Source organism: Triturus cristatus, chromosome 6 (assembly GCF_964204655.1).
Source record: "Triturus cristatus chromosome 6, aTriCri1.1, whole genome shotgun sequence".
Taxonomy (NCBI): Eukaryota; Metazoa; Chordata; class Amphibia; order Caudata; family Salamandridae; genus Triturus; species Triturus cristatus.
Window position 1 is genome coordinate 1,240,080,210 of NC_140589.1, and position 20,493 is coordinate 1,240,100,702.

The 20,493-nt window shown below is 44.7% G+C and overlaps 1 protein-coding gene and 1 long non-coding RNA gene across 2 annotated transcripts in view; one reads left to right on the forward strand and one right to left on the reverse strand.

The window, feature by feature from the left end:
• Positions 1-4,888: 4,888 nt before the first annotated feature.
• On the reverse strand, positions 4,889-7,669 carry LOC146821248 (uncharacterized). Its single transcript, XR_014963140.1, has 2 exons — positions 7,380-7,669; positions 4,889-5,700 (listed from the first exon to the last, which is right to left on the reverse strand). It is a non-coding gene; the product is annotated as an uncharacterized LOC146821248 (long non-coding RNA).
• A 528-nt stretch (positions 7,670-8,197) lies between these two features.
• Positions 8,198-20,493, forward strand: part of BIRC6 (baculoviral IAP repeat containing 6) — a 1,973,616-nt gene continuing 1,961,320 nt past the window's right edge. Inside the window, exon 1 of the mRNA XM_085609819.1 lies at positions 8,198-8,700. Coding sequence (XP_085465945.1) covers positions 8,337-8,700 — 364 coding nt within the window. The 5' untranslated portion in view covers positions 8,198-8,336. The remainder of the gene's footprint in view (positions 8,701-20,493) is intronic.

Genomic DNA, 20,493 nt, shown 5'->3' on the forward strand with positions numbered 1-20,493 from the left:
TGAGAAGGTGCCTGAGTCCTCTCCTTTGGAGGACCGGGTCCTTGATGGTCATATGCCCGAGAGCACGATCTCGCTCATCTATAAGAAACTGATAAACGTCCGGGCGGATATGCTTCTGGGGTTGAGGGACCAGTGGTCTAGGGATGGCCTCGAGTTGGATGACGAGGATTGGCAGTCTGCTGTTTCCTCTCCTAAGGAGGTTGCGATCCCGTCGCGTCTGAGGCTGGTGCAGCTTAAAATACTGCATCGAGTGTACGTGACGGGGCCAAGGTTGGTTCACATGGGATTCTCGGAGGACGGCCTATGCAGGAGGGGATGTGGTATGGTGGGTACTTTCCTGCATATCATTTGGGAATGTGGTGTCATCACGGAATTCTGGCGGAGAGTCCATGCAGTGATGGGGGAGGTGACGGGCATTGCTATGCAGCCGGAAGCGCGGTGTTGTCTCCTGAATGTCTGGGGGCCCACTGATCACAATGCGGCGCAGACCCAATGGGTGACTCTGGGCAACATGGTCGCTAAGAGAGATATAGCGCGATTGTGGGGATCCGTGGGCCCCCCCACATTGACCGCGTGGAAAGAAAATATGGACTGGAGTATGCTAAGGGAGAAGACGGTATATTGCGCTAGAGGCCGCCCTCGGAAGTGGCACGCCATCTGGGGGCGGTGGAACCAATACAGGGGGGGAATTTGCCTTGCCCCTGATCTGGATCCCCCCCGAGGAACAGCTTTCCTCCTAACCTTCTTTCCAGCTCAGTATGGTTAATGGACTTCTTTGGCCCCTGCTGTCCCCCTTCTTCCTCTTTTCACGGTACTGTAAATGGTAGATGATTGGGGTCCTGCCTCCCCTGGGGGGCTATCACCATGGGCATTCAGTGTTCTTGCCTTGCTGGGGGTTGTTGTGTGTTTTGTGTTTATTTAAAAAATGGAATCTTTGCACTCCTCCTTCACTGTACTGTGGACGCGTCTCTGTTCCTCTTTACCGAAGCTGCCGAACCTCCGGGTTGTCGGCTGAATAGCTGTGTCCAGACTTTTGAAAATAAAGGTTTAAAAAAAAAAAAAAAAAAAAAAAAAAAAGAACGCAAATCCGTAAATCCTCACCGCTGCCACCAATGTTAGAATCCGGGGTCTCTGGTTGGCGCAGGTATGCACTTACGACAAGCAGGGACCCTTTCCTCTAAGTCAGGGCGTAGGATTACCTCTTTAAAAATAACCCCTGCTCACCCTCTAGGTAACGTGGCGCGAGCAGTCAGGCTAGATTTCCAGAGGGCATTAGGTTAAGCATTCAAGGTATCCCACACAATAATTACCACCCCACCACACAAAGACACAAGGCTGTATTTATATGAAAATAAAGTTCTTTATATAAAAGATTTCTTTAGGCAGGATATCAAAAATACAGTCTATCACTTCAAATAATGTTCCAGTTACTTGTAATGCTTGTAGGCAGTCCACAGTTCTTAAAATGGAGAAATTATACTCAAAATAGCTCCTTTAGAGGTTCTGTGCGCTTCATAGCGCCTTGCGTACGCTTCGTACGAGGTTTTGGACGTCACTTGCCAAAGCTCACGCTTCTCGCGTGAGCACGCGTACTCGGGACGTGAACCGTACGGACCGTACCTTCGTTGGTACGCGTCGTACACGTCCGGTACGCCTCTTGCCAAAGATCACGCTTCTCGGGTGAGCACCGGCAATGTATTCAGAGCGGGACGGGCCGTACCTTCGTTGGGACAATGCGAACCATGGATTTAGAGAAGTACACAAGTTCACAACATACGCGTTCGTAGCGTATCAGGTACACAGCGCTAGTACGGCCCGAACAAGGCAGCGGACGGGTCGTACTTCAGCGCGTTCACACACAGTACCTCAGTTCTTGGTTCAAGATGATCGCAGCAGCTTCAGTGGTCCTTTCAGGAGCGTCCCACGTCGCGGTGTCGTCCCTCTTCTCCAGTGGGCGGCGGTGCTTCGTGGGGGGCTCAGGACGGTCTTGGCCACACAATCACGGGCAGAAGCAGGAGGGGCAGCTCGGGGGCAATCTTCTTCAGCGCGTTGCGCTGTCAGCTTCTCAGTAGATCACCAGTATGTCGCAGGTCCTTGCGGTGATCTCGGCGGCGCGGGGTCACCAAGGCTCGGTGCACAGATGCTCAGGTTCCTTTCCTGACGGTGCGAGCTACGGCTCGGAGGGGCAGGTACTTGTGGTGCTGGGAGCAGGTAGACAGGTCCTTGCGGTGCCCGTGGTAGCCCCAGGTGGCAGATGTCGCGGTGCTGGGAAAGGGAGAGAGGCACACAGGTTCTCTGGGAGTCAGCATCACGGGATCGCTTCCAGCCACTTCTCTTCTTCTGGGGGAAAGGTAGCGCCCACTGTTCCTGGGGCGCAGATCAGGGGGCAAGTTTACAAGCAAGCCCTTGGAGATTGTTTGAACACACAAGTTGATGCAAAGTCTTTTCCTTTATTCTTTTCCTCTCCTTCCAGCAGACAGGCACCCACTGCAGGCCAGTCTCTCAGGCAGAGAGACAGTATTCCTCCTTCAGCTTCTCCAGGTCCTTCTCCTTCAGGCAGAGGTTCGTCTTGGCGCAAACAGGATCTGATTTCTTAGGAGCAGGGCTCCTTCTTTTAAAGCACAATTATTTTGTTCTTTGTCGCCAGGGGGCCTGGGCCTGGCTCAGTCCAGTTTTGGAGCACTTTGTTGTGGTGACTCTGCTCTTTCCTTTCAGCAGCAGGGCAGAGACATCAGCCGCTCCACAGGGGGCGGAGCCGGCTATGTGCTGGCAGAGCACAGGTCTATTCAAGAGTCAAGGTGTACTCCTCCCACCCATCCTGGTGTAATCTCTCTACCCACCACCTGGCAGCCAGCCTGTCTCCTGGAATTCCCCAGCCCTGCTCCTTCCCTGTTACTAGGCAGAACACTCACACACACAGCAGAGGCGGACTGAAATGGCCAGGTCAGTAAATACTAACTTTCTAAAAGTAGTATTTACAAACACAGGATATTAAAATAAACTTTACTAAAATAAGTATTTTATTATTCTGAGTTCAGGCGTACTAAACATGACTTTCTACCATGCTCTATGAGTCCACTGGGATTACAGCGTGTAGTAATTCAAGCAGCCCATTCTGGCCTATGGAGAGCAGGTAGCCTTCAATAGTGGAAAACGAAAATGGCTGTAATTCACTATTAGAACATGCCACACACATCAGGGCATGTCCTACCTTATGCCTACAATGCACCCTGCCCTTGGGCCTACCAGAGGGGTGACTAATATGTAGTTAAGGGAAGGTTTAGGGACTGGCAAGTGGGTGCACTTGCGCAGTCAGCGCGACAGTACCAGACTGCACGCAGGCTCTGCAGTGGCAGACCTTAGACACATTTTACTAGGCCGCTTCTGTGGGTGGCACAACCAGTGCTGCAAGCCCACCAGCGGTATTTGTATTTACAAGCCCTGGCACTCCTGGTGCACTTTACTAGGGGCTGATAGTAAACCAAATAAGCCAAACATGGACACCAATCAATGTATACATTTTACCATAGGGAGAGCATATGCACCTTAGCACTGATCAGCAGTGGTAAGGTGCCCAGAGTCATAAAACAGCCAACAACAGGTCAGAGAAAATATAGGAGGAAGGCAAAAAGTTTAGGGATGACCCTGCAAAAAGGGCCAGGTTCAACAAGCGAGAAGTGATAGCTTGCGTTTAGGCCGTCCAAAAATTTAGATTGTATGTACTGGGCTGCAAATTCCAATTGTACACCGACCACAAACCACTAGTTCACATACTCACAGGTGGGTCAAGCAATAATCTATCTGCATGCCTTACTAGGCTGGTATCTAAACTACAGGAGTTTGTATTTGAAATCAAGCCTCTTCCAGGTGGCAGTAACTTTTGTGCTTACTGCTTGTCACGCATACCAATTCAAGAATCACATGATGATGACATTATAGATGATGTAGTGTATGTGGCTTCCATTGATGCGCTTAATGAAGAATGCAGTACCATTCTTAGCCAATCTACTTGGGTTTCTGCTTCTCAGGATGATGAGACTTTAAACAAAACCAAAGAGTAAGTTATTCAGGGGTGGCCTGAGAAAAGATATTTAGTAGGCACTCTAAACACACTTATTTTAGTTCCAAAAGTGATAATTCATATGCAATAGTCATTTACAGTCAAAAAATGAATCATTAAAAAATTACCATTTCTGACCATTTGGAGAAAGTTCGACAGGTCACGGGTCATCGTTTTTCATCAGAAAATTGATTTTTTGGACTGTAGAAAAATTGATTCAAAATGTCATTTGAAATTTTTTGCACAAGTGCCAGATGATTTTTCTGTAGCAAATGATATTTTATTGAGAGGAGATTTGGTTGTACCTCCAAGCAAAATACGTGAAACCATCATCACCTGTGCGCATCAGGTCACCTTGGCTCTACTAAAACCATTATGTGCAAACAAAATTATTGGTGGCCTGGTATTGAGGGACGAGTTAGATCTCTAATTGACAAGTGTCCTGAGTACTCATTATCTGATAAACATTAGAAACTGCATAAAAGCCCCCTATATCCTGTGGAGTTTCCAACTCAAGCATAGGAGAAGATAGGCATTGATTTTTTGAGGCCCTATGTTTTATTACCAGACAATTTGAAATATCTAATTCTTATGGTAGATTACCACTCTAAATGGATGTATTACTCGTTTGTCAAATAACCAGTCACAGAAGATGTAATGAAATTTTTGGAACAGGTATTTAGTCTAGAAGATGCTAGTGGCACTCACTTCACCTCAGAACATATGTCTGACTTTATCAAAATGTGTGATATCACTCATTTGAAAGTGGTGTTGTACTCTCCGTCTTCCAACGGTTTAGTGGAAAGAGGTAACAAAATTATCAACGAAGATGTACAAACAGCAATTGCTTTTAATTTAGACGTTAACATTTTCTGAAACAGAAAGTATGGTGTTACAATACTGCGCCACATTGTACAACAGGACTGACAACTTTTTCTTTACTAAGAGGCGGAAAGGCACACACCACACTATTTCCTACATGATTGAAAAAGCAAGTAAGCGCTGCAGAATACAAAGAGGTGACAGACAAAGAAAAACTTCTGTCCAATGTATTAGACAAACAGGGAAAAATTAAACAAGGTTTTGATGATAGACAACGAATGTCATCGTCAGAAATAAACGTAAATGACTGGGTTTTGATTAGAAGTCCAGTGAGAGTGAACTCTGCTCCAGTTCAAATAATACAATTCAGCATTACTGGAAGGCAGGAGTTGTTGGAACAAACGCCATTTAGTAAAATTATCTGATCAACAAGGAAGTATTATTTTGAGTAGGTACCGGCCCGTGCCTCAATTTGATTGGGCATCATGGGTACAACCAACCTTAGCCAATATTAGTTCAACAAGTCTTAAAGAGTACATGCACTCTTCCCAGTCAGAAACGTCTCGGCCAGCATGGGAAGTAAAAGTGCCTTCCAGATTCACAGATTTTGTAATGTGTTAGTATTATTTTCTTCCTGCTTTACTTTTAGGTTTCCACATGTAAATGTGTTGTTGTTTTGAGGGTTGGGTGATATACCGCTTGGTTTACTTCACTTGTAGCGGCAGACACGTGGTTATTGTTCAAGACTTCCTCGAGTTTTGTTTATGTACGTTGCTGAATACCCTTGAACACCATTTGCGCTCTTCGAGCAGTCGTCTCTGAAATTCCAAGCAATTGAGTTATCAATCAATCAATCAATCAATATGAACTTTATTCGGATAAAAACAACATATCCATAAAAGTACAATTTAAAATATGATACAAAAAGAGAATACAAATATTTCAAACACTTCGAATGATAAAAATTAATCTGGGTACATAGTATTACGAGTACGCACCGCCATTTTTAAAAAGGATCCAACTCGAAAACATAATTCATCATTGTTAATAGCTAGCACCATCCCGTAAGCTACCTTGTAATCAGAAAACACTTTGTTTTTTAAAATACGGGATCAAGAATTTTTTGGTAAGGGGAAGGTAATAGGAACAAAAGAATAGGAAGTGCAGCATTGATTGTTTTTGAGTATTATTACATGGACATAAGGAAAGATCGAGGTTGGCAGAAAAAACAGTAGGGAATGACAGCGGATATTTCATTGTGTCTGTCCTTAACCTGAAAAATAAACCCCTTTCCCAGCAACCAACTGGTTTAAGAAGGTATTTGGGCATGACTGGGGCCGCATACTCAATTTGCATATATATGGCGACCGAGGATTTATTACGCTCAATAACTGATCTTGTTTCTTTATAGGAAGCGTAAAGCAATTTTTCCAAGGTTTTAATGCTGGTAGAGCTGTGATCTAGAGGGTTTAAAAATAAATGTTCCAGATTCAAGCTATTTAAACTTTTACGAAACCTGCCAGCCAAGATATGTCCATCCCTTTGTCACATTTTAAACAATCCAAAATTATATCCCTAGTCAACTGGGCAGCCGAATTCTTCCAAATTCTTAGCCAGAACAATGTCGGGCGAGCCTTAATAAAATCCTCTATGTAAGATAGGTGAAGTTCGCTATGACTAGCGTACGTAGAGGAAAAGAATGGGGCACCCCAAATTTTACGGCAAAACCTATTTTCTTCGCACTGGATAGGTGTGCTAATGGTATTCCCCCATACCTCTGCCCCATATGTAGCGGTTGGTGTGCATTGTAGTCTGTAAATTTTAATAATGGAAGACACTACCTCTATGTTTTTTGGCTTGGGTAGCCTAATAATTGTATTGATAGAGTTGATAAACTTCTTTTTACAGTGAGCTACATGGTCATTCCATAGTCCGTTGGATGCGAATACCGGGCCAAGGTACGGGAAGGTGCGAGTGCTTAAGAGTTGATTGGAGTTAATAACAGTTGAGAGATTGGAATATTTCTTGGATCCACACGACATTAAAAAAGATTTATTAAAATGTAGTTATCTACTGTTGGGATCTCTGCCGGCCAGTTGCAATACGCTGTGGGCTTCTTCATATTTCCAATAAACTACAGTTTCTGTAAAGACCGCCTCCTGAGTCTTTACAACAAATATCTGGTCTCACCATCATTCAAGAGTCAACAGGCTGACCGGTCTGTGACCATTCGATAGCATTTTAGCATACATGCCAACCCTCCCAATTCAGGAAAGAGACTGCCGATTTCAAGGCAACTCTTCCACATCCTGATTCCTGCATTCAAAAATCCCATTCCTCTGAAGGCTTCCCTGACAGACTAGTCTTGTGTGAGTCGGAGTATGCACTGCCAGTATCCTGTGTCCTGCGTGCCAGTGCACAACATTTGTGTCAGGCTTTCTCTGCCTGTCAAAAGCGATTTCTCTGTGATCCTGACAGGTAATGAAAAACAATGTACCTGTAGTTCTGATATCCAATCCTGCAGCAGCACACTTGCAAGTCCCATACATGTCAATAGACTCGAAGCAGGCCGCAATAGAAGTCAGTGGGAAGAAATACATTCTCCGAACAATTATTTTTAATCTTCCACTTTCCTCTTCCAAAATGTTGTGATGTATGTTTAAGATTCAAGCTCAACAGCAACTGCCGGGATGAAATCAAGCAGATCAAACCTTAGTACAAACGTCTGTGATAACGGAATTCTGCTTTCCGAGTCAGCATATATAGGTACGTCACATAACCCGAATCACGATTCTTTTTTTTAACAATAATAGTAATGTGCGGTCATAGAAGCAGAAAAAAACTAAAATGGAAATTGAATTGCTTTCACGGAGAAATAAGTCAGCCATCTTGAAATTATAATTACGTCCTTTAAGAAAAGAATACAAGAAATAACAGTTGGTATGAAACAGGCTAAACAGATTAAGACATTTTGTCTGGAAATGATGAAAAAGTAGAGATTTTAATTTTATTGGATCCTCTTCTAAAATATTCATATTTTCGACACTATAAATTGAAAAAGTGCCACGTTCGGTGAAACAAAACTTGACATTTATTTTTTCTAATTCGTGTTATTCGATTTACCACTTCAGCTCTTGTCTTAAAACTCCAAAACACATACTTGTCCAACATGGCACTCAAATTGAACAACCATCCATAAGGATACCAAACCTTCTCTATACCTTACAACGCCGCGTGTCTCAGGCTCCACCTCCATCTTCTGACAGCTACACTGACGTAGTCGGATAACAAAGCAAAGCAGAGGTTTGACAGGTCCTTCTACACAGTACATGCCGAGCCACAAGAGGCGTGCCTTCTCGCGAGGAAGCAGGGCTAGTACTGAGCGTAACCAAGTGGCTTCCTCCTGCGTCACTTCCCATTCGCCCAAGTGTTGGTGGCGGCTTCCTGGACCCGGATGGTGACTGGCGGCGGTAGTGCTGCAGCGGCGGTAGCGGCTCCCACTGCCCCGCGCGGCCCCCGCGAGCCGGGAGCGCACAAGCACCGCGGGCCAGGCCGCGGTCGCCCCAGCAGTGCTTCGGGGAGGATGGCTGCTGTCGGGGGTCCTGGGGGCTCGGGCGGAGCCCCTGAAGGTGGCGGCGGAGGGGGACAGGCAACCCTGTTGGTGCGGGACGGCTGCCTACGCTGCGACGAAGAAGGGCTCTACAGCTTGAGCTACCACCCGGCACTCAACGCCATCCTAGCCGTCACCAGCCGGGGCAGCGTCAAAGTCATCGACGGCACTTCAGGAGCCTTGCTGCAGCAGGCCACGGGCCTGAGTGGTGAGTTGGGGTTACTAGGGCCACCTATATTTGGCGGGTCATGTCTCTATAACCACCCCACTTGCCTTTCTCCCTTGTCAGTTTCTGGTGGAAGAGGGTTCTGCCTCTTATGGTCGCCAAGTAGGGAGTCTCTCTCGCCAACCTCGCCACCTCCTCACCCCCTCCAGCTCACCCCGATCTGCTAGTATCATGTTACCCGTCAGGCACCTTGGGGACGTTGACAGCATCACTTGTCAGACTCCTTTCCCCGACAGGACCGGTGTGTTGGAGCTGTCAATCCCCGTAATACAAGTGAAGTTGGGAATTGGAGTTCGTGTTGCTACACCTGTGATCACATCTGCTCAGAAGTGGACTTGGGCATTTTGTTACCGCCCAACAAATCTCATGCATATGCAGTTATTCGAGGATCTGAGTATCTGTCCTGTGTATTATATGAACATTTTATATACACATAACCCACTCCATCGAGCGAAGTAAACATGAGTGTGCGCGTTGTTACATGAAGTTATTGAAGGCCTAGTTATAGCTTGTGCTTATTGCTACTTGAGATTATTTAAGTTATGTTAAAAGCTTGTTTTTTTGTTTACTAATGGAAGCTCGCACGAAGCCTTAAATGCACTTTAAAATGTCAGTCAGCAATGCCATGTTACAACTTTAAAATCTCTCTCAATTTATGGTTAGTGGACCGCAGTTTGAAACTGTGTGTTGAGTAAAGCACCCTTGCTACATTATTACTAGAAACCTACAACTTGTATAATCAATTGATTTAAAGCTCCTTTCCAAGTATTGACTAGACGGGGGCATGCATTGTTTCTGCGAGACGTTTTGTTTACATTCAGTGGGTTTATAATCCGACCTTTGTTTACCATTGATTGGCTTCTTTGTCACTCTCATTTGCCTGCTTCTATATGGTGAGCGCTTGCAGGCGCCACTTTTTAGGTTTTGCCTCCAAAATCTATTGTATTTTTTTTTTCTCAAACCTTAAAAGGGGCTTAGAGCCCGCTCATTACTCCTGTACTTACCAGTGGCTGGCTCCTACATTGTGTCTCATTTCCTTGCTTCCTATTGGTCATCAGCTCCTCCGGCTTCCTCCTACTCTTCGGAATCTTCGTCCATCCTGTTGAGCTTGGACGAAGTACTGCTTCCTGTGGCCTGTCCTATCATTGGCCATCAGATACTCTTTTATTCCTTTTCATCTACTTTTGCACATGCACTGAGAATGCATCAGTCCGCAGTCTCCTTCAGCCCTGCACTCCTCCTGGTCTCCAACTCTGTGTTGTTTTGATTCACGCCGATCCTTCTCCTGCTGTCTATTGCATTTTGACTCACCCTCAACAGTGGCCCCCTTCGCTCCCCCTATCCTCTTCAAAATCTGTCTATCCTCTTACCTTGATTACTATCTGCTTTCCATTTGATCCGTCTGTACCCGCTGCCTCACTGCTTCCTCCATCCCGCCCTCCCACACTCCTCGGGCTTTTTTCATCCTTGTGCCTTTCTGCCAGCCCTTCTTCTGGATATTGTTGTTGTGATCTTCGTTTGTGTGTTTTTCCTTGCCATCTTTGGTTAATTTGCTGCTGCAAGACTCGTTTGCTATTTCTTGTTTCCGTCAGACGGCATCATAGCCCTTTTTTTTTTTGCTCTCTATGGTTATGCTTATTTTCTAGAATTTTTTCCAAGTTGCCTCTGACTTTGTTTTCTACGGTCTAATGCAAATAGCTGCTTGGTGGTGAGCCTGTTGATTTTCTATTTTTGCCTCGCAGTGGGCCTTCAGCACTGTCTTGTTTTTGTTTTTTATTTTCCCTTTCTTCAGAGCTTTTTTTTATTTGTTTTACCAAACTTACTTTCGACAGTCTCTTGCTACTGACCTTGCTGGTTTTTCTATTTTTCACCCCAATGGTATCCTTTAGTAGCCTCTTGCAGTGGGCTTGTGCCTTCCAGTGTTTACTTCCAATGGCCTATTATCCCTGTGTTCGAGGTTGTGTCCTGTGGCTTCTTTAAATGGCTTCATGGCACTAGCCTGGGCATGAGTGTACAGTCATAGACATATGCAGCATTTCGTTTTTAGTTACACTCTGAAACATACACATGTATGTATATCAACAGCTGTTGTTAAACATAAACTCCTGCTGCTGTTCAGTATGCTATAAACATTGACCTTGCCAATAGATGTTGCATAGGCGGAACCTTTTGACTTGGCCAATGCTTATTATTTTGGTCTGCTTAACCCTCCCAGGCCCGAATACTTGTGTCCTTTCACTGCTTCTCCTGTGGGAGTTACTTTTTTCTTTATCTATAAACCTTCCTTGCAAGTGTACGTCTTGCCCGCTTACTGAGTTTTATCTTTTTTTTTTTTGTTATTGCTCATTACTTTATGATTTCGATTTATTTATTTATTTTTTGTTTTGCTTTACGTTATGTTGGTGGTTTTTGCTAATGGTTAAGCATACATTCATGTGCCCAATTTGTTTTTTTTCAAATATGTTTCTGTGTGTTCTCCCGCCCACACTTCTTTCTTGCTTGACCCAGTCGCTTTACGCTTTTCCGGATTCTGATCTTTATTTGACTCTGACTATAATGCACTTTCATGCGTTCCATTGTTATAGATGCACTAGATGTCGCTTTTTTCCCCTCTTCCCCCACGTTCATGTCGCTTCTCTTCCCCCACGTTCATGTCGCTTTTTTCCCCTCTTCCCCACACGTCCATGTCGCTTTTTTCCCCCCTCTTCCCCACACGTCCATGTCGCTTTTTTCCCCCCTCTTCCCCACACGTCCATGTCGCTTTTTTCCCCCCTCTTCCCCACACGTCCATGTCGCTTTTTCCCCCCTCTTCCCCACACGTCCATGTCGCTTTTTCCCCCCTCTTCCGCACACGTCCATGTCGCTTTTTTCCCCCCTCTTCCCCACACGTCCATGTCGCTTTTTTCCCCCCTCTTCCCCACACGTCCATGTCGCTTTTCCCCCCCTTTTCCCCCCACGTCCATGTCGCTTTTTCCCCCCCTCTTCCCCCACGTCCATGTCGCTTTTTTCCCCCACGTCCATGTCGCTTTCTTCCCCCTCTTCCCCCACGTCCATGTCGCTTTCTTCCCCCTCTTCCCCCACGTCCATGTCGCTTTCTTCCCCCACGTCCATGTCGCGTTTTTCCCCCTCTTCCCCCACGTCCATGTCCCTTTCTTCCCCCTCTTCCCCCACGTCCATGTCGCTTTCTTCCCCCACGTCCATGTCTGTTTCTTCTCCCTCTTCCCCCACGTCCATGTCGCTTTCTTCCCCCACGTCCATGTCGCGTTTTTCCCCCTCTTCCCCATGTCCATGTCGCTTCTCTTCCCCCACGTCCATGTCTCTTTTTTTCCCCTTTTCACCCACGTCACTTTTACCCACTTCCCCCCCATGTCCATGTCGCTTTTACCCTCTTCCCCCCCCCCCACGTCCATGTCGCTTTTACCCTCTTCCCCCCCCCACGTCCATGTCGCTTTTACCCTCTTCCCCCCCCACGTCTGTCGCTTTTACCCTCTTCCCCCCCCCCCCACGTCTGTCGCTTTTACCCTCTTCCCCCCCCCCCCCACGTCTGTCGCTTTTACCCTCTTCCCCCCCCCCCCACGTCCATGTCGCTTTTACCCTCTTCCCCCCCCACGTCCATGTCGCTTTTACCCTCTTCCCCCCCCCCCACGTCGCTTTTACCCTCTTCCCCCCCCCCCCACGTCCATGTCGCTTTTACCCTCTTCCCCCCCCCCACGTCCATGTCGCTTTTACCCTCTTCCCCCCCCCCCACGTCCATGTCGCTTTTACCCTCTTCCCCCCCCCACGTCCATGTCGCTTTTACCCTCTTCCCCCCCACGTCCATGTCGCTTTTACCCTCTCCCCCCCCCCCCCCCCCCACGTCCATGTCGCTTTTTTCCCCCCTCTTCCCCCCCCCACGTCCATGTCGCTTTTTTCCCCCACTTCCCCCCACGTCCATGTCGCTTTTTTCCCCCCTCTTTCCCCGTGTCTCTTCTTTTCCCCTCTTTCCCCGGCTATGTTGCTTCTTTTCCCTCCCACTATTTTTTTTCCATACCCACCCTGTACCTTCTCCCCACCTCCCAACAGACTGAAGGATAAAAAAACATTATGAAGTGGCCAAAGCTGGCTGCTTATTAGCACTTTCTTTTTTTTATTCTGTCCTGCTCTCACCCCACCTGCCCTCACGTTCACCCGGTTACCAAAGCTAATAGCTCGCCCAATCTTACCTCGGTAGGTAGTTCTGTGGTAGATGTCCACTATTTAGCAGTGGCTCTTTTAGCAAGCAAGGTCTCCAGACTGATATGAGAACACCTGCCTTTTTGCAGAGCTCTCTTCCATAATGCCTAGACGTATTAGCTTGGTAGAAAATGTAGCGCATCAGTACAATAGTCAATAGAACAGTAATTCTGAATAACCACACATTTCCAAATAACATGAAGAAGTGACACCTCGACCTAACAGACAGATGGCTCCTTGTACGGGGGGGGGGAGATTCAATAGGGCACTCTATAGAAACCCTCGCAAGCTTAACCTCACGGGACCCACTGTGCATGCACAGTGGAGGTCTGGCATGGACTGAATAGGAAATGGGGTTGGCATAGCAAGCTTACAAAAGCCACACCACTCTGGGAACCAGACCTGCTGGGTCAGCTCAGCAAATGCCCTGGTTTGACAGGTGGGACATGATGGGCATCTCGACAGTGGGTGATGTGGGTGGGGGGAAAATTGTCCACCTTTGCAGACCTGCAGACTAAATACCAACTAGCACAGACCGAGACATTCCGATATCTACAAATTAGCCACGCAGTCACAGCCACTTTGCCTAAGGATGCCCCTCTACCCGAGGCCTCTCCGCTGGAGGACAGACTGATACTTGACCCTATATTTAAAAAGGCCATATCCCTCACATATAAAAAGCTGTTAAATATTCACCTGGACCCCGTACTGCTCCTGCGACAACACTGGGAGGCCGACCTAGGGGACTTAGATGAGGATGATTGGCGAGATGCTTTGGCTTCTCCCAGAGAAGTGGCTATCCTATCCCAATGAGATTGCGCCTGGTCCAATTGAAGATCCTCCATCGTATATACTTGGATGCAGGGATATTGGTCAAAATGGGTTGGAGGGCTGACCCCCCCCCCCCCCCCCTCCCTGTGCCTTCGGCAATGCCACCAACCGGGAACCTTTTGTCATATCCTATGGGACCGCTCAATAGTGCAACAATACTGGAGCAAGGTTACAAAGCAGATGGGGAGAGAGAGAGAGAGTGGTAAGACTCTGAAGGCCTCCCCCCAACTATGTCTCCTAATATTTGGAACGCCACTGATTGAACACCAACAGAGAAAACGTGGGCTTCACTGGGATGGGCCATTATAAAACGTAATATTGCACAAAAATGGGGGGTGTGGGCGGCTCCGAGCCTACGCGACTGGGCGGTTGACATGCACAGGGCAATGATTGCCGAGAAGGATGTCTTCAAACACAGGGGTTGCCCTAAGAAATGGGACCACAAATGGGGGAAGTGGAATAGATACAGAGGCAACATCTGCTTATCTCCTACAGTTGAATCACAATGTGAACGACATACATTATTGGACATCTCTGGTATCGATAATGTGCTCTTACCGGGAACCGAATAAGGTGATCGCTCGCTTATTAAGTACCAACTGGCGTACGTATCTGTTTCGCAAATCTGATCTCTTATGTGTTAATTACTTGGTGGATATGCTGGACATTATCACTATGATTAAACGGGAGGGCTTGTACTGTTTTTCGAATGCCATCTGCACTGAAATATGTACAGGTGTGCTGTGGACCCATCTACTGCTTTATTGCTGCTTTATGCTTTTCTTTTCTTTTCATTAATAAAAAGGTTTACCAAAAAAAAAAGAAGAGTGACACCTAGGGCATTTGGGTTACATACTCCTATACGTCTTCCAAAAGCAATCTCTTAATTAGTAAATCCTGTTTAAAATGCTTAAACTGAATCGAGCATGATTCAGCTCAAATTTCCAGCTCACGGGTGGCTATTATGGCTTCCCATCAATCATTGTCATCCAGTGGTCCTAAATTCCTTTTCAGTTTCTGTCTAAGAGTAAGGAACCTGTCCAGTTCATTAACAAAGAGGATATGGCACACTTGTAATATTACATTGGTTTCTCATTTATTCATAATCAGTTTTGCTTAGAGAGTCTTAAGATTTTAGACATGCTGGACTAGTCCCATGTTTATAAACCAGAACATTGGACAGTAGAGATAAGACTATTTCCTTGCTGTGGGACTGCTTCCTGCATTAATTCATTTTCCTACTTCATTCAACTGAGACCTTTGCAACAACATTGTAGATCACTTTTGCCCAAGGAGGGAGGGATGTGAGTGTAGGACCACTATGTAGCATGGATCTGCGGTCTCTAGAGGACCAATAAGTTCTAGTCAAAATGCTGGTCCATCTCGTAATCCAAATTGCCAACCGTTAATTGATGTAAGTTGGGACATCCTCTATTGAATTTTTGTCTGCTATAGTGACCCCTCCCCATTCCCCCAACCACTCTATTATATTAAAACTGGACCCATTTAAACCAAGATCTCTTCTGGTATGTTACTGGCCTGCAGTAAAGCACATTAACACTCAAATATCTTATTGAAAAACCATGATGGAATTTCAAATGGGCAGTTCTGGAGTATGTATAAGGAGCAGGGGAGGATAATACATTTAGGGGAACTGTTCTACTGAAAATAGAAATCAGGAGCGAGTTTCAGTTTGTGAGGCCTTTACCCATAGTGGATAGATGGCCTTCAAAATTGAGTTTATATCTTAGTTGTGAATTTCATGTTGTGTGTACACCTAGATACTTCAAACAATCCCCTGCCACCCTCAAGCAAGAATGTAAAAGATAAGGTTGTGTACGTGGTAAATCACAAACTAGTCCCAATTAACTGCCAATACTGAGGCCATCCCCAACATACTAAGTTTCTCAAGGAATCTGTTTCATACAACGTGAATATCTAATAAATAAGAGTAGATTGTCTGCACTAAGAGAAACCCAGTTATCTTCCTCTCTACTCTAATTTAGGTCCTGTATAAATCTTTCCTGACTTATCATGGCAGGTGGTGGTATAATGGCAAGAGCAAAAGTGCGGCGAGAGGCCATATCCTAGTTGCGTCATGCTCTTCATTGAATGGTAGAACAAAACTCCATTCATCCTCATCCTAGCAGGCGGGTCCGTACAGAGGAGCTGATCATAGAACAAGAAATGCAGACCCAGATTTAGTCTACGATGTATTTTGAAGAAGTACTGCAAACTAAGAATCAGAAGCTGTTTTGAAATCGATTAAGATTAGAGCCCTGGGACAAGAAAGCTTCGCGTTGTAGAGATTTATATGTTGCAACTAGTAGTCTGCTAAAGAGAACTGACTAGAGGGTAGCTGTAACACCGAAGCAGAGTATATTATCAGTGTGTAGTTTGTTGATTATTAGAAATGAGGCATAAGTTCTAGCTTTGTAGCACGTTGGCATGTGAAAGGTTGCAGTTAGTTTGCACGGGAACAAAAATATTGGTGAGTAATGAGACCTTGTTTCGTTATGCTGCACACTAATGAATTGAATTCTGGGCAGAATAAGCCAATAATGCTTGCTTTCCTTGGCCTCTAAACCCTCCATATCATCTAATGTGGGTGTCACAGGGACATTAGATGTATTCTGATAGAAACTTCATAAAATAGTTTCTTAGGAAAGGGGCATTTTTCGAAAAGGGTGATGGGGAAGCTAATGCAGTACACAGAGGAGAGTAGTCTTTCTCTAAGAGTAAGACACATAACGCTCGATTCTTTTTGTGTGAGAGCTCGACTTGCTTTCACTTAACGAGTTGAAGGTGGTGGGACTGAAGTGACTCAGCGGGAGTCCAGAGGAGCTACTGTACTGCCTACTCGTGAGCCACTAAGCTAAAATTGATGTCACTCTTTATCAAGGTTTAACAATCTTGTTACTGGGTTTTTCATAGAAGACGGAGAAATATCATTTCACTATAACTGGATCTATCTAATCCCTTTGCACATTCAAACACCTGTTGATTTCCGAGGCTAATCTAGATTTACGATACCTATCTTTCACACATTTTCAAGCACTGTTGTTTTATTAGTTTTAAGAGTGGTTTCCCATTGCAAATCCCCAGGGGCATCCCGCTAGACCATCTGCAATTATTATTTTCTAAAAATAAACATTAGAAAACAGTGGGCAACGCCAGATTTATACAGTAAATCCAAAGGGGTGCAAGTGAACGTGTTTCACGTAGCAGTGTGTTGCTCTTTCAGTGCCTGGCGGTAAACCTATATTCGTACTTGTTAGATGTTGATGCCCTTAGTTTCCCTTTTTCACATTGCATTTCCCGTATCATCGTGGTTTTTCAGCTGTATAGGAATATGCCTCTCTTTGGTATGTTCTAGGAGTCCTATTGTGGGATAAAAATTGCAGCCTTGAAGGCTAATCTTGTTATTTATGAAGAATGACATTGATAAAAAAATGTGTCTCAGTTGGAAAAACATTCATAGTTTATTACATGTTGGTTTTCAGCTTTTTTGTAAAACTGTCCTTTTGCAATTCAAAATAAATTGTATGCATACCTGCCAAAAGGTGAGTTATTAAAGATTAGGGCTGTTTTGATTCTGAAACACAAATTCGAACCTGATGTATTTAATTTTGATTTTAGATGTTTTAATAAACCCTATTCTTGTGCAGGAACGTGACAGTTTTTATCGGGGTCCATCTATCCAGTTGGTGCTATTTTTCGTAAGAATACATCCTTTGCGTTTGTATTTATTTAAGCTGGTGTGAGTACCAAACTTAAGAACTCTACATACCAAACAAATGTCTCATAAGAGCTAAAACAGTTGGGTCTGTGGCCACACAAACATGAAATTATGCAAGCTTTCTATTTGGGTGCAGGTACAGTTTTGAGAGAAGGGTAGGTAAAAGGATATGGGAGTAAAGTTCATGCTGGTCCTCAGTGAATGGAAATGTTTAATGTAAGGGTAGTCTTGAACCCAGATTATGGTGCATCCACTTTGCTATCATGGGTGTTCTAGTGAAAGCTCTTGGAAACGTAAAAGATCTGTGGATTGGATGCAGTGGGAATGCCAAAGATAATGGTTAGCTAAGTGTAGTGAGTTTGAAGGGACAAAGCTGAGGTTTTCAAAGATGTTTTGAGTGGAGGTGCAGTGTGCTGATGTAATAACAAGGTTAATTAGGTTTTACTGTGCCCTGTGTTTAGTAGACCAACTTGATTTTATAGAGTTGAACCTTAATCCGTGGCTTGCCATCAAGGTGTGAATAGCTCTCAGACAATCAAATTATGGTCTGAATGTGAGGGGTGAATTTCTGCAAGCAGGAAAGGCTGTGTTTATCACAAGAAGATGGATAAAAGAAGTCTTTGGAAGAGGGTATCATCACAGAGGGGGGCGGCGTATAGGAGAAGACTAACGACTGAAACCTTTGTGCTGCAGGAATAGGTGAAGAGACACAGGTAGACATCAAGAGTCGGAATACAAAGAGCATTGTGATTCGGAAAGCAAAGTGTGACATAGAATTCGAAGGAATCCAGTTGGCATGCTAGGAATGTGAGTGGAGTTGGCATGGTGGGGTGGTTAACAGTGTTTTGAATACAGCCAAAATGTTGAATAGGGTAAGAATGAATCAGAGAGGAATATGATGAGAAGAGATTACAAAGCTATACACAAATAAGAGTGGTTTCCCTGAAGCGTGTGAAAATCAGATTGTATCAAAAGCAAGATAAATGTCCATAGCAGTTAAGCAGATTGAACTCTAGTCTTTAATATTTTAGAGAGAGGACTAATGAGTCATGGTGTTAGTTTGGTAAGTGGAAATGATTGGTCAGTAATATATCTGAAGTATTTACAAAGGTGTATCAGAAAGTTGTAAAGGGTTATGGATAGGGAAGAGGACACTACTCCCTAAATGAGCCTGATGAACTTCACAGTTTATGGGCGCAAAGGAACTGATAGAGCACAGAAGGAGTTGCTGGATTTAAAAATGGAAGTTTGTTTTCTGTGCGATTCGTTTAGTTACAAAAGCATGGTAGATTTGTTTAGCTACTGTTTTGTTTCTTTAACTTGTTAAATGTGAATGTATATGAGCTTTCTGGTCTCCAAAATGGCTGTTCGCACATGCTAGGTCATGGACTCCAAAAGACGTTAAAGTTTGCTTTGAGGACCCACATGACGATTCCTTCAGGTGGAACCTATCCTGGGGAGGCGCATCTGGGGTGTGGCGCTCAGTTGAGAGAGCTGCAGCAAAGAGGGAGTAACAGTGGTGTGTGAGAGGATGAGAACAGTCATCCTCTTCCCCTTTGAATGAAGGTAAGCACCTGAGAAAGCAGACATTGGCACAGGCATCAACTGCATTAATACACCATAAGTCCTCCAAAGAGCAATAACTGTGTTCACAAAGTACTGGATGGATTTTTTCCAGGGATGCCCGGTCTTCAAGGAAATATAAAGAATGGGGATCAGAGGGGCCCAACTTCTCTAATCCTTTACAACGCTATATCCTAATCTGTTACTATCCATTTTTAATAAACTGTCTGGAATAACACAAACCTAGACATTCTCACTGCAAGGATGGAAGTCTGTTGCCTTGCAGGCCTGTGCATCTCTGCATATCCGGCCTGGTTAGTGCAATCAGTGAGGTGAAAGCTTGAGCTAATCACTTGCCAAGCCTGCACCTATTTACTTGGATCAATTCTTAAAGCAATGGTTCATCATTAAGTAGAGGCTTTTGGCTGTGGATACTCCCATCAGTTTCAGTGCCAGCTTCCAAGTGTGAGCAGTGGATCTGACTAGGGAATTCTCCAGCATTTTGTTGAAGCCAGAGAATAGTAACACACTTTTGCTAATGTCAATGTATTATGTTATCCCAGAGCAAGCTGACATGGATAGCTTTGGAATCTGAGAACCAAGCGTCTGCATGTTGATGTTGTGAACAAATTACATATTTAGTAGGATGGCATTGTCAGCCCTGTCTCTAACCAGTGATCTCATGATGGCCTTAACAAATGAGCCTTGTATGAAATAATTTACATTTGTCAAAGTAGCCTTTTGGACTAGGGCATCATCACATCATGGCAAATACAATGGACTGTGGGTAGGATCTTCATTTTACAGAACAGTCTTGCACAAAATGGTAGTTCCTATATTGTATCAGTTTGGCCTCTAAACCTTTTCCAATGATAAGCTACATTGTGGGCCAAGTTCTCTTTTTTTGTCATATGTGTACATATCTTAAGATATTTGTTTGAGGCGAGCCTACTTGAAAGGAAGCTTCACTTCCATGGCCACATCAGGAACAGTCGACAGCCTGTTCTCCGATGTATCTCAATTTATAAGTAATCCTGAGCTGTCCCTTTTTTTCTTTTCACTTGTATATCGCCAATGCCTAATCACTTTACAGAGGGTTATAAATTTAGATTAGCAGTGGTACATAAAACAAGATTTTTAAGGTTAGTCAGAAAGGTGATTCAACTATGGAAGAGAGAATGCTATCAATTTTAGAAAATAAGCTGGAAGAGCAACCAATAGAGAGGAGCAGTAGCCAAGAAGGGATAGTACAAGAATGTCAGTGAGAGGTGTAGTAGCCTGCCATGCCTGGAACATTCTAGTCAATTCAATTCAAAATACTTTATTTCGGCCTATGAGGCCATAAAAGTAAAAGCAGAATAATATGCAGTACATACATAGGAATTTAAGAATGCACTCATCCGTTGCTCGCTACAACGCACCGGTATACA